At 39.2% G+C, this 15,460-nt stretch overlaps 1 protein-coding gene across 1 annotated transcript in view; it reads left to right on the top strand.

The window, feature by feature from the left end:
- Positions 1-15,460, top strand: part of LOC150092665 (patatin-like phospholipase domain-containing protein 4) — a 241,276-nt gene that overhangs the window by 155,181 nt on the left and 70,635 nt on the right. The window contains exons 5-6 of the mRNA XM_090414254.1: positions 9,346-9,463; positions 9,583-9,777. Of these exons, the coding sequence (XP_090270380.1) occupies positions 9,346-9,463; positions 9,583-9,777 (313 nt within the window). The remainder of the gene's footprint in view (positions 1-9,345; positions 9,464-9,582; positions 9,778-15,460) is intronic.

Here is a 15,460-nt window from a genome sequence, read left to right as displayed (position 1 = left end):
CCACATACATTCCCGTCTCTTCGATACTCCTGCATGTCTATTCATTTTCCAAGTCAAAACCATATGGTCACTATCTCCAACTGGTGGGAGAGATGTCATCTCAGTTATTATCAACTCTTCTGGTGCTATAACCAAATCCAAAACTCTTGAACCTCTTGTTACATCTATTACATGTTGCCTAAGACATTTGTCCCTCAAGAATTCTAGAAATTCCATTCCCTTATTGCTACATGCATCTTCCTCTCTCTAATTTATACTGCTGTAGTTAAAATCTCCCATAACAATCATTCTTCTTGCACTTGCTACGCTCAACTGTCTAAACAGCTTGTGGTCCCCGCCCTGTGTGCTCCTTGGTCTGTAGCCACTAAGTATCCTGTCTTGCTCACCTCCACCTCACACCATATGCTTTCAAAATCATTAGTGCCACAGCTTTCCAAAGCCTCCACTCTTAGAGGGCATAGGTCGTCGCTTATCATAAGCAGTACTCCACCACCATGCTTTCCATTCCTATCCTGCCGAAAAATGCTGTACCCAGCTGCTTCCATTCCTCTTATTATATCCTCTTTTGTCAACCACATCTCGGTGATCCCAATAATCTTTGGCCAGGCTGATACTATCAGTGGCACCAATTCATCTCCCTTATTCCGAATACTCCTGGCATTAGTATAAAGCATAAAAATGCCATTGTTTCTATACCCAGCATTATCCACTCTAGTCTCCACTGTGCTCAGTGTTACCTGATGTCGTCCCCCTTCTCCCAAGTACCCATTCCCACATGAGGCCACCCCTGCTACCATCCACACTGGGGCACACTGACACAGAACAGCAATCTCTCCAGATGACTATGTCCTTCCTCATTCAAATGCAAGCAGTCTCTCGCATACAATTCATCTCTGCCCTCAAATGCACTCCAAGCATCCACATATTCCAACCCTCTCTTCTGACACATTCTCGCTATTATACCATTCAATATCACTGCTCTTCTGCTCAGCTCATCATTATCATACCTAGGCAGCACACACACTATCTTTCCTCTCTGTGTCTTCTTTTGTACCACCTCAAGCAAGAATCTCCTATCTCTCGCTGCCCTATTTACACCACCACTCAAGTCATTTGTTCCCACCATCACAATCATCTCATCCACACTTTCACCTCTCTTAACTGCCAAAGCCACACTTTCTATCTTTCCTCCTGGCAAACACTCCTCATGCATCCTATCTTGAACACCACGAATCATTTACTCCCCTTACATTGCACCTCTTACCACCCTATTCCTCGATTGCTCACATGCATCCCTCACTCTCTCCCCCGTAGCAGTTTCTCTCTGTGCTCCCTTGCATTCCTCTCATTCCCTCTCTCCTGCTGTTTCCATTCTTTCCTCTTCTATCATTCCTGTATCTGACACTCATTCCCTCTCTTCCACTTATCCTATTCTCACCTCTTCTATCATTCATACAACTCTCTCTCTTCTATCACTCCCATAAATCTCTAACATTCCCTCTCTTATACTGTTTCTATTCTCTCTTCTTCTACCATTCCCATAACTCTCATTTCCTTTCCTCTATTGTTCCTATTCTCTCCTCTTCTCTCATTCCCATAACTCTCTCTCACTCCTCCTCTGATTCGCCTTGCATTCGTCTCTTCCATCTGCCTAATCTCATCTTTCACACTTCTCATCTTATTCCCCAGACATTCCACCTGCTCTTTCAGCTCATCTCTCTCTCTCTCTCTGTAAATCTGCCACTCTTGTTTGCCATTCAGCCTCCCAATTGAGACTATCTCCTAAAACTTCAGAGTCATCCAACCTTTCCATACTCCCCACTCTTATTTTATTGTTACTTCTCTCGCTTTCTATCATACCAGTCATCTCTCTACGTGGTGGAGAATCTCCCGTCTCTGACTCAACAAGGTCAGTTATGGTCATTTCTAAATCACCAAGTTCCTCCCATTGCCTGCATTTTATGCACATACATTTCCTCCCTTCTCTCTCCTGCCACATATACGATCGCCGGGACACATACATTCTGCAAGTCCCACTTACTACAAAATCCCGTATGATATCGCACAAAATGGAGTCCTTAAATCGGGGGGGGCGTGGCGATTCACCATTTGCAATTTTAACTGCCACTGCCGCCATTATTCAAAAAGTACAAACAATTACAAACAGAACATTCAAGTACACTAGATATAAATAAATAAAATGAAATAACTAAATAATGAAAATTTATCCTTCATCTTGTCTTCCACCATTACGCATTCGGTTCCGACCCAGTCTTCTCGTTAACCAAAATGTACAATATCGCGACAACAACTAACTTCAAAAAACAACCACTGAAGGACAATTGTATTACAGAAACAACTTAGCACTGCAAAAACTTAGAAAAAACTACCTATTCACCGATTAAAAAGCACTTTCTTCAGCACCGCTCAAATTTCCCGCTATGTGCTATAGATATCAATATTGATATCTACAGTATATGTATGATATGTTGTATCATATTGATGGTATTGGTTTGCAGGAAATTGATAAGGCTACGGACTTGGAGATAATGGTGGACAAAGAGTTAAAGTTCAGAGGGCATATTGCAAAAGTTGGTAAAATAGTTCAATGAATTACTTGGTGGTTGAAAAACATGCTAACAAGTAAAGACAAGGAAGTTTATTTTCACTTGGTTAGACTATAATAAATTTAGTTTAATCCTTTATCCAAGTGTGAGCAAACAAAGTTTGCGCCTGAAAATATCTTCAGGACTGAATATGGTGTTGTACTACCTTACCAGGGTAAGGTAGTACAACACCAGGCAACTCATAGCAAAGGTGGACCAAGCTAACAACACTCCCATCCCAGTATCTCCCATAATGCAAAACACATCTCCTTGCAGATATGTATAATGTTATGCATTAAGGGATTGGCTACTACCCAGACTAGTTTTGACCTATATTGAGGTCTCTTCAGTGGGAGCCAGGCCCAGAGGTGGAGATACCAGGCAGAAGCAATAGCGAGGTCATCTTTACCTATAGGAGTTGCCAAAAGGTGTGCCACCTTTTTTTTATTAAATTACTCTGGATTTAGAGAGAGATTGCTTCTGCCTGGTATCTCCACCTCTGAGCCTGGCTCCCACTGAAGAGACCTCAATAAAGGTCGAAACTAGTCTGGGTAGTGGCCAATCCCTTAATGCATAACATTATGCATATCTACAAGGAGATGTGTTTTGCATTATGGGAGATACTGGGATAGGAGGCTTGGTTCACCTTTGCTACGAATTTCCCGGTGTTGTACTACCTTACCCCAGTAAGGTAGTACAACACCATATTCAGTCCTGAATAAATTTTCAGGTGCAAACTTTGTTTGCTCACACTTGGATGAAGGATTAAACTAAATTTATTATAATCTAACCAAGTGAAAAATAAACTTTCAACATCTTTCTCTAAATCCAGAGTAATTTAATAAAATAAAGGTGGCACACCTTTTGGTGTGCCACCTTTATTTTGGTGTGCCTCCTATAGGTAAAGATGACCTCGCTATTGCTTCTGCCTGGTATCTCCACCTCTGGGCCTGGCTCCCACTGAAGAGACCTCGATAAATGTCGAAACTAGTCTGGGTAGTATCCAGTCCCTTAATGCATAACATTATACATATCCGCAAGGAGATGTGTTTTGCATTATGGGAGATACTGGGATAGGAGTGTTGTTAGCTTGGTCCACCTTTGCTACGAGTTGCACTACCTTACCCCAGTAAGGTAGTACAACATCTACCTTACCCCGGTAAGGTAGTACAACACCATATTCAATTCTGAAGATATTTTCAGGCACAAACTTTGTTTGCTCACACTTGGATAAAGGATTAAACTAAATTTATTAAAGATAAGGAAGATATTATTCCTCTTTATAAGCCCACATCTTGACTACTGCACACAGATTTGGTCAACCTGAGTTTCTTGGGGACCAGGAGATGGTCGAAAAGATTCAGAGATGGGTGACCAAGATATTGACAGGTCTGTGGTTTTAAGATATTAAAGGAGTTTTATAAAATTGATGCAAGTGAAATTTTTCAGTATATGACAAATAGTCAGAGAATTAGGAGCCACATGTGGAAGTTGTGTAAGAGTGTGCTTAGTAAGGGTGTGCAGACCAGATTTTTTGCATGGAGAGTGGTGGTGAATGAGTGGAATGATTTGTCAGAATTGGTTGTGAGTTCCCTGACAGTGAATGGATTCAAGGAGAAGTATGATAGGATTTGTATGTATGATGGTTGATTTATGCCAGTCTGGCTGGCCAAGTGGTTAGCATAACCGCTCTCCAGCCAAAAGTCTGCAGGTTCGAATCCCACCGCAGGCATGGATGTTTGTGAGTGTCTGTGGAAATACTAGTGGTGGTGGTCGGCAGTAGATGGCATTAGTGTAGTTGCGGTCAGTTGGTGGATTGAGTAGTGGAGACAGAGTGGTAGAGCAAGTGCCCTCCCTCAATGAGTCCTTGGACTTCCTGGAAGTGTCAAATAATAATAATGTCTACTGAGATGGAGATGCTGTAAATAATGATAATTTTATGTGGGAAAAAAAAAACAACTTAAATTGTAGATTTCATAAGATTCTTTACCATATAAAATCTATTACTCTGTAGACATTGCTTCTGCCCTGATTCACCAGTACACCTTATCTTGAAGATGTTCTCTCTATGGAACACCCTTCTGTTTATTTAAGTCCACCTACAATAACTAAACTATATGATAGATTATAGTTTTCATAAGAAGGATTCACATATTTAAAAAATTTCAGATTAGACTCTGGAATGGTGGTTAATATTTTACTCGATTAGATGCTTTTAAGTATTTAAGACAGTATTTGGAGGGACTATGAACAGAATTTACTTGTGAGTGTAAACAAGTGGGATTCACGTATTTAAAAAAATTTCAAATTAGACCCTGGAATGGTAGTTAATATTTTATTCGATTAGATGCTTTTAAGTATTTGAGACAGTATTTGGAGGACTATGAACAGAATTTACTTGTGAGTGTAACAAACAAAATAAAGAATATATTCTTAGTGATATTCTTAGAGAAGAGTTTGATAGAACACTTTACCATCCAAACAATAGAAAAGCACCAGGTCAAGATGGTATAAAAGCAGAACTGATAAAAGAATATAATAAAATTGAGTTATTTGAACTTAGTTTCAGAAAAAGATGAAAAGAATGAGAGACATCATATAAAATGTAATAATCCCAGTACCAATCTCCTGTCATCTGCTCACAAAATGAGTTCTTGAAATAAGAAAAAGAAACAGAAGCAAAAATCAGATTAGATTCAGAAAAAAAAGTGTGACAAGGGAAGCAGTCCTTCAGACAAATTATAAAAAAAAGGACTGAGATAGGAAAGTATACATTGCTTTGATGGACTGGGAAAGGTACACTTCTTGAAAAGAGGTTAATGGACACCCCCATGGACAAGGTGCATTGTGCCATGTAATGAGTCATGTGTTTATAGCAAATGATACTAGCAAGTCACTGCAACTGTGTCCAGGTGAAATGGCTGCAAGAAGGGAACTGACAGAGTTTGAAAGAGGTGTTGTTATAGGCTATCATGTTGCAGGCCTATTTGGCAAATTTGGATTTGGCCAATTGTTGACAAATTGGGCCATCCCTGGTCAACAGAATGTGACCATAAGGTGCCGTGAAGGATAACATTTAAAAACTGCCATTCGTCGGTTGACATGTTGAATGCAGAGTTTCAGCATCAACTGGAACACAGTTCTACACAAAATCATTCAGAACCGTGGCTCACAACATGATTGTAAGACTGCAATATGCAAGCCCCACATTATCTGAAAACGACATGCAGCATTGTCTTTGGTGGTGCAAAGAGTATATACAGTGGGACATCGAAGCTTGGAAAGATGTGTTATGGAGCAATGAATCATGCAACCCCCTATACCAGCAGATGGATGGGTGTAGCAGATGCCTGTTGAATGTCTCTTACCGGAGTGCATGATCCTGTATGATTGCTACAGATTTGACCATTGTCTCTCAGCAAGACAATGTACATTGTCAGAAGGCTGCTGCAACTGCTTGGTTTGTAAGTATGAATGTCACCCCACTTGACTGGCCTCCACAGAGCCCTAATCTGAACCCTATTGAACATCTATGGGATGAACTGGAGTGTCAGGTGGGATCAAGGGACAGCCTCCCCACAACAATCAATCCAGGATCTGTACAATTTTGGTTATGAGGATCGGCTGAGGGAATATGAACTGCAGAGTTTGGTGGATAGAAGAAGGAGAGGTGATATGATTGAGACTTTTAAACTGTTGAGAGTGGTTACAGGGTTGACATTAGGGAGTTCTTTCTCTTGGTTGAACAGCGGGAAGGAGTCATTTCCTTTCGTAACTATCCCTGGAAGTTACGAAAGGAAACTGTGAGAAAGAGGGTGAGGAGTGGTTTCTTTGCATGGAGGGTGGTTGAAACCATGGAATGCATTGCCTGATGGAGTGGTGAGAGCGAGAACGGTCGATGAGTTTAAGGAGTGGTATAATAGACTTTGTGTTTCTTGGGGGGGGGGGGGGCTCCCCTCGATGAGTCTTGACAGACTTTGTGTTCTTAGGAAGGACCTCCCAAGATGAGTCTTTTGACTCCATGGAGGCCTGAATAATAATAATAATAATCTCAGAAGGTTTTTTTCTCACTTGGTTAGACTATAAATTATATGTTTAGTTTAATCTTTTATCCAAGTGTAAGCAAACAAAGTTTGCACTTGAAGTATCTTCACTGGGGCAACTCATGGCAAAAGTGGACTGAATTCATCACTTCCCCCGCACTTAAACAGGGAAACCGGTCTGAGTAGTGACCCTTCCCATAATGCATAGCATTATACATGTCTGCAATCAGATGTGCTTTGCATTATGGGATACTAAGGAAAGTGATGAGAACTCAGTCCCCCTTTGCCACAAGTTGCCCCAGTCCTGACAATACTTCAGGTGCAAACTTTGTTTGCTTACACTTGGATAAAGGATTAAACTAAATATATAATTTATAGTCCAGGATCTCATTATATGTCTGCAGGAAGAATGGTCCAAAATTATCATTGATCACTGTCATACACTTGTGGAAAGTACGCCTCATAGGATTGCTGCGGTCATTGCAGCAAAAGGCTGTCCTCTATCTCCTACATCTTATTAAGGTGGGCATCATGGCTGTTTGTTTCTCACACTGTGGTGTCCATTGACTTCTTTCCAAGCAGTGTACTTGCCTGAGTAGATTGAGAAAAAAAATTTTTAAAGTGTACAAAGTGCTAACATTGACTAGAGGGACAGAAAGAATATATATCACTTGTACTCAGAACAAATATCTTGCTTTGGAAAGATGTGTTATGAAGGATAATATTTAAAAACCACTATTCATCGGTTGACATGTTGAATGCAGGCATCAACTGGAACACAGTTCTGCACAAAATCATTCAGAACTGAGGCTCACAACATGGGTTTCCATATTGTAAGACTGCAATATGCAAGCCCCACATTACCTGAAACGACATGCAGTGTTGTTGTCTTCGGTGGTGCAAAGAATGTGTACAGTAGAACGTGGAAGCTTGGAAAGATGTGTTATGGAGCGATGAATCATGCAACCCCCTATACCAAGCAGATGGATGGGTGTGGCTGATGCCTGTTGAATGTCTCTTACTGGAGTGCATGATCCCATCTATGATTGCTACAGATGTGACCATTGTCTCTTTCTACAAGACAATGCCTTGTCAGAAGGCTGCTGCAACTGCTTGGTTTGTGAGCATGAATGCCACCACACTTGACTGGGCTCCACAGAGCCCTGATATGAACCCTATTGAACATCTATGGGATGAACTGGAGTGTCAGGTGGGGTCAAGGGACATCTGCCCCACAGCAATCCAAGATCTCATTACATGTCCACAGGAAGAATGGTCCAAAATTCTCCAAATTACTCCAAAGTTGTAAGTAAAATTAAAGAAATTCTTGTCCTCATAGTAAAAGAAAAGAATGTTTCCTGCTGTAGTTCTGATCTTCTGATTTCCTGATCATCTGCTGCAGAAATTTCTGCCACCTTGGTCTTCAACACTGATTCTTGCCTAAATTTATGTCGGAGGAGAATAATGTCTTATCTTTGTTAAAGCTTCCTTTGCTCAAAATTTTACATGTTTTCTTTTTTGCACATTGAAGATTTCAGCATTATAACCAGTAATCTCATAGGCTCAAGAATTAATATCCTATATTGCAACATTACTTCCCATCATAATCACCATTCATGAATGTTGCTTCACATGAACTCATCACAATTGTATATGGTTGGTTTCTATTTTCTAAGAGTAGTATACAACTTTAAATGGCATAGTAATTCTTTAGTATGGTGCTTATGAGTTTACAAAAGTATCAGGAAATCCATCACTGTTCAATGCTCTGCAGATGTGCACTTATGGACTATTCTTTTTTTATATTAATTGTTCCATTTTTTTGTTGTTGTTGTTCGTTCATCTAGATCAGATTACTGATGTGGCAATGAAATTCTACATCATGAAACTGTATAAAACTTTTATGACCTTACAAGTTGCTTCCAATATCCCTAGTATCTTTCACACTTATTTAACCCACATCACTAATTACTTTGAAAGGGAAGGGAATTTCAGAATACTTGTGCAAATACAGTATGCATTCTCACAAGTATTCTGAATTTTATGCTTATATCTGCAGTATAAAAAAAAAAAAAATCAGCTAACGCCTTTTTATTCCCGTATACGGGAGTAGGCGAGGCCATTTAGCCCTATCTAACTTTTTTTGGAGACTGAGTGGGCAGTTCAATCTCCACTGGTACCAATCAGCGATAGATGGCCCAATGCTATCACTAATTAAGCGGTACACAGTGAAGAGAGACGGCTCAAATGTGCCGCCATCTCGTGGTCCCTAACCCTAACACAATATATTTAATGTCTGAAATAATGTGGGTTCTACGGTCGATTTTCTTGAGTTTACAGGACGAAAAACCCGAGTTTCCGGGAGGAAAAACCTGCTTGCCAGTGCCAGAGATCGACTAACTCGGGAACCGGTCGAAAAAAGGCTTAGAAAAATTTCCTCTAGTCGCCGACTAGACTCGAAACCAAGTCTTCCTTCGTGCAGCCAAGCACGATGGTATGCAAACGCCACATCCACTGAGCTACACAGGCTCCTGATCTCCTATCTGCAGTATAAATATAAAAATTTATATTGTAAATAAAAATGTAAATTTATATTTTAAATGGAAATTTGATTATATTTCCATTTAAAATGTGATGATTTCATTTACTTTATTTTATTTCTTGATATTCAAATTTATCACTTTTTTTCATTTTAGGTCACACCAGCAAATTGCTACCGTCTGTTTCGTACTATGTTTCCTTCCTCTTCTGAAACTTTAAGTAAAATATTTCACCAAGGCTTTGATGATACCTTAAACTTTCTTCAAAGAAATGGTAAAGTCAGTTTGATTTCTCAAAACGTTAATTCTAATTCAGAATAATCAAAGAAGTTCTGTTATATCTTTAACAAAAAATTAAAGTTCTGCAATTTTTTTTTTTTTTTTTAATTTCAGATTTTCTTCCAGATGTAAAGAACCAGACAACATTTGATATGAATAAAGGATCTCCAGAAGATACTCATCCATATGAGCATGTTATTAATTTGTCGAAGAATGGTCCAATTAGGAATTTTGATCAGCACCAGGCATTAAATGATAACTATTCCATCAGATCATCACTAAATGGCATTCACTCTCTTTGTACTGAAGGTATGGAATTTTTCCTTTTAAATATTTCATTTTATCTATTTATTGATATATTTTTTTAACCTTCTTAGTAGAAGATGTAATACAAACTCAAGAAAATAAGAATTGTTATATGTTTAATTTTATGATTGAATTCCTAGACTACTGATATTATTTTAATATTATCCTAGTTATCACGAGAACCTTCTTTGATATAGCTAATAAACGAGTAATCAACTGGTTCATTAAACAGTGGCCAAGGAATATTCTTTCTGGGCCTTTTTTAGATAGGCTTTGCATCCCAAGATTTAATAAATATAGGTAAGTGTGCTTGGATATTAAAAATTGATAACTGCTGTAATTGACAAAAATATATTCTTACTGTAAATTTTCTGGAAAAAAAAAAAAAAATCATGATGCTGCTAAAATTGTTTAAAGTAAGAAAGAAAAGGCTAGGCTATTTATGGCACTGGAGCAGTCCCTTTTGTAACACCTATGCTGCAAGTTAGATTTAATGAGGTTTTTAATTGTTGCATATTAATTAACGTACCTGTGTAAAATTAGAAATAGTAGTAGAAAGAAAGATTATAACCACTGCAGAGGATATAGTTGTGATCTTAAATAAGCAGTTCGAAAAAAAGGTATTTCATTCTTATAAATATCATGCATCACTCGAGTGCAGTACGAAGGGAAGAAGAGAGACTGGTGGTATGTGAACAAGAGGTACATGGGGGAATTTAGTAAACTTGATGTTAATAATGTTGTATCAACTACAGACTTGATATATCACATGTTTTGAGAGAATGAATTTCCAGGGAGTAAACAGCAGTTTTAACTTATTTGTGTAACATTAGTCTTATGTTGGGCCAAGTTCCAAAGGAGTGAAAGAGGGAAAATTGTTCAGCTTCATAAAGGAGATGACTAAGGCTTTGAATTATAGGCAATTATATGTTCTGGAATTGTTGTTAAAGTATTAGGGGTTAATAAGGAACAAGTTCAAAATTGGATTGTCAATGCATTCTCTTTATGGACAGGCATGGGTTTGCTAAAGGAAGACTTTTTTCCTTCCTCTGCTTACTTTTGAAAGCAATGTAACAAAATGCATTGGATATGGGAGATGTATACACATTGGTATTTTTGGATTTTGCCAAGCTCTTTAATAGACAGTTAATATGATTTTTAGACCATCATTATTATTAAGATTAGAGTGGTTGATAAGAATTTCACAGGCCTTAAATATGACAAACTGGTAATTATTTAAAGTTTATTCACTTTCTTTTTTTACTAATTAAATTAAACATTCTAAGAAATTATATTCTTCTTTAATCCTTCATTATTATTATTATTATTATCTGAAACCTCCAGGGAGTCAAGGACTCACTGAAGGAGGCTATACATCACCCAAATCACCTCTCATACCCACTCTTAAACTCATTCAATGCTCTCTAAGGTGAAAAACCTAGTTCTTGTTCCTTTCTTAACTGCAAACAAACTTAATTTCCATGTTTCTCCCCACCTTCCATATAATAAAAAATTTCATCAGACTATCATATAAACACCCATTCAGAAGTTTATAGACTTTTATCATATCCTCTTTCTCCTGTTAACAGGAGTATGCACTACAGACTCCTGATAACAAGTCTGTAGCCCACATACTCTCGATCTCTCCTCAATGTACATTCCATAATCCTGATATAATAATCTTTTTAACTCTTCTTTACACCTTTTCCACAGCTTTTTTTATCCTCTCTGAACTCAGTAAACCAAATCTTCGCACAGTAGCCCAGGTGCTCTCTTATCAAGGCCTTGTAAAGAGCAAAATGACTTCCTTATCCTTACATGTCAAAGTGTTTCAACATTTCAATTATATTATTATTATTATTATTATTATTATTATTATTATTACTACCACGGGCTACTCCAGGAGTCCTTAGCCTCATCGAGGGAGGCCCTAAACATCATGTTCACACAGCTGTTCAACATTCTCACAGTATCTATCATACCTTGCCTTGAACTCGCTCACTGTCATAGCACCCACAACAGACTCTGGCAGCTTATTCCACTCATTTACCACTCTAAAAGTAAAGAACCCAGCTCTAACACTCCTGCTAACCACGCTCTTGCCCAGCTTCCATGGGTGTCCCCTAGTTCTCCCACCACCAGTCCTGATCTCAAAAATATCATCTGAATTAATCCTATAGAATCCTTTTAGCAATTTGAATGTCTCAATCATATCTCCCCTTTTTCGCCTATCAACTAGTTTCTGCAACCCACAAATCTTCAACCTGTTCTCATATGGTTCATTCCATAGACCTGCTATCTTAGTCACTCGCCTCTGGATCCTCTCAACCTCCTCCCCATCAAGAAGGAACCGAGGTGACCAAATCTGGGCACAGTAGTCGAGATGAGGTCTTATCAGGGCTCGGTACAGAGGTACAATAACTTGTTTTTCTCTGCTCGTCAAGGTATTTTTCAACAACCAAGTGAGTTGATGAGCTGATTTAGCTACTTTCGCAATGTGCCCCCTAAACTTCATCTCCCTATCCACCAACACTCCCAAGTCCCTGGCCTCATCAATCTCTTGGAGTACAGTTCCACCAATGTGGTATAGTGCTGCTAATCTTTTCACTCCGAAATGCATAACCTTACATTTTGTCACATTAAATTGACATCCATTCTCCTTAGTCCAGAACTCCAATCTATCTAAGTCATCTTGCAAGACTTTGATATCTTCTGCATTCACTATCGCCCTACCCAACTTTGCATCATCAGCGAACAAATGAACTGTCCCACTTAGACCATTCCCTATATCGTTAATGAACAGATTAAACAGCAGTGGTCCAAGAACAGAACCCTGTGGCACACCACTAGTCACAGGCCGTTTTTTGGACTCTACTCCTGAATAAACTACTCTTTGATATCTCTCCATCAACCACCCAGCTATCCATCTCACCAACCCTATATCCATTCCCATATGTTGTAGTTTACGGATTAGAATTCCATGTGGTATCCTGTCAAACGCCTTTGCCAGGTCCAGCAGTATCACTGTAAACCCATTTCCCTTATCCAGTTCAGCCGTCACCTTGTTATAAAACTTGAGCAAGTTACTGAGGCATGATCTACCCTTCACAAAGCCATGCTGTCCTCTGTACAGTATCTCATTTTCATCAATCCATTCATGTATTTTTCCCTTGACTACTTTCTCCAAGACCTTGACAACGACTCCTGATATGCTGATCGGTCGGTAATTTGCAACCATAGTCTTGGATCCTCCTTTATGCAGTGGAACTATTTTCCCCTCTTTCCACGCCTTCAGGACTAAGCCAGACCTGAGACTCAGATTAAACAACATGGTCAAGGGCACTGATAATTCATTAGCCGCTTCATGCAAGACCCGTGCCGGTATACCATCCAATCCCACAGATGTATTCACATTAAGGTTCTGTAATAGACTATTCATCTCCACTTCATTCATCACAATTCCCATATAAACTAATGGTTCCTTCATTTTTTCAACGTCACCACCTGGATGATATACTTTTGCAAAGTGCGCGCTCAGTAACTCCACTATATCGACTGGTTCAGTGAACTCTTTACCATCGTCATTCCTTAAAATCATTTTGCCATGTACAGTTTTTTTCTTGCTTGCAGCATATTGAAAGAACTGTTTGGGATTCTCTTTTGCTTGCATAGCTAGTTTCTTTTCATAATCGGCTTTTGCTGTTTTTACCACACTCGTTACCCTTCTAGCCTGTACTTTATACTGTTCGTGTGCCTGCAGGTCACCCCTTTCTTTAAATTCCCTCCATAGTTGTTTCTTTTTTTGCAGCTCAAGCTTAATGGTGTTATTCATCCATTTAACCCCTCCTTGTTTCACTATTCGGACCTTAGGTATACAATCAGCCATAACCTCCTGTAAATGCTCTTTGATCACTTCCCATGCTCTATCGACGTCCAGCCCTTGCAGTTGTACATGCCATGGCACTGATCCAAGCAATCTCCTAAGCTTGTCATACTTGCCAGCACGGTAATTCCACATATACCCTGTCTTAATCACAAATTTCACACCTTTAGCCACCTCCCAGGTCAAGACCTTATGATCACTCTCACCAATAGGTGGCAACATGGTCATATTCATTACAGTCAAATTCTCAGATACTATTACCAGGTCAAGTACTCTCACACCCCTAGTATTTTCAATTACATGCTGTTTCAGATAGTTATCCCTTAATAATTGAATAAAATCCATTTCCTTCCTCACATGTGTCCTCTCCTCCTTCCAATCAATGTTACCATAGTTGAAATCCCCCATAATAATTACCCTCCTTCCACTCATTTCATCAATTTGTTTATGCATACCATCTCCACCATCTATTCCATCACCTGGTCTATAGCAGCACCCAACTGTATATTTTATTCTGCCAGTATCAATCTCACACCAAATAGCCTCAAATGAGCTCCTTTCACTATCCTGCAATAATTCAATTCTCCTTGGCTGCAGTTCATCAGCTATCATCAACAACACCCCTCCCCCAATTTTATTCTCTCTATCCCTCCTAAACATACTATAACCTACACATTCTATCCCACTAACTGTATCATCTTCCGTCAGCCATGTTTCACTAATGCCAATCAAGGCCAAAAATTCTTCCTTCTTGTTCCTAATACTCCTGGCATTAGTATACATGAATTGCAGTGTTCCCTTTGTCCCACCCCTATCTTGATGCGTTATTCTAAATATCCCATTCCCATTTTTTGTCCTTATTGCTGGCTCAGGTACATTATATACATTTTTACACTCAACTGTCTCACTGATGTCTGGATATCCACTTCCCCCCCCTCCTTGGTAGTTCTAGTTTCCCTGGTTCTGCACATCCATTTTCACTTCATTCAGCAACACTTTTTCCAGTCTCTGCACACCAAGTCCATTCAAATGCAGTCCATCCATCTTGTATAAGTCCTTTCGCCCATCAAACTCATTCCACACGTCCACAAATTCCACACCACACCATCCGCATAACCTGCGCATAATATCATTTGCGATTATGGCCCTCCTTCTAAACTCCTCTCTGTCATACCGCGGTAACAGACTCACCATTCTAACTCTGTCACTCTTTTCTTTCGCTACCTTTAACAATACTTTCAAGTCCTCTCTCATAAAAAATTTATCACCTTTCAATTCATTCGTACCAGCCACAATTGTTATTTCTTTCACCCTCTGTTTTTGCACTCTAATGCTCTCACTTACATCCTTAAATTTCGCACCCGGCAAGTACGATTTAGTTACACTCCCATCTATTACTTTTCTTAATAACGAGTCACCATACAATACTCTCTCCTTCATTTCGGAAACTCGCCCACGCTGTTTATTTCCGTTAGCCGAATCACTCTGGAAAGAGTTTTGCAGGTGCTCTAATTGCCGCTGCGCATCTTGTATCACTGCGCGCAGCCTAGCGATCTCACTTCCTACAAATAATTCCTCACAAATAATTATACTCTGAGTTGTATTTGCAGTTTTTGCTATGTGACTTTTGAACTTCAAATTCCTATTCACCATAATGCAAAGATCCCTAGCCTCATCAGTTTTTTGTAGTATAACCCTGCTAATATAACATGCCACTGAAAATCTCATCATGCAAAGTGCACAACATATATCATATTGTAGCCACTAGGTGATAATGTAATGTATCAGTCGTTGTATGAGCTA

This window comes from Typopeltis vanoorti, chromosome 25 (assembly GCF_054136105.1).
Source record: "Typopeltis vanoorti isolate ZY-2024b chromosome 25, IOZ_Tvanoo_1.0, whole genome shotgun sequence".
NCBI lineage: Eukaryota > Metazoa > Arthropoda > Arachnida > Uropygi > Thelyphonidae > Typopeltis > Typopeltis vanoorti.
The sequence above is the reverse complement of the archived record's forward strand: the minus strand, read 5'-3'. Positions and strand labels throughout refer to the sequence as shown.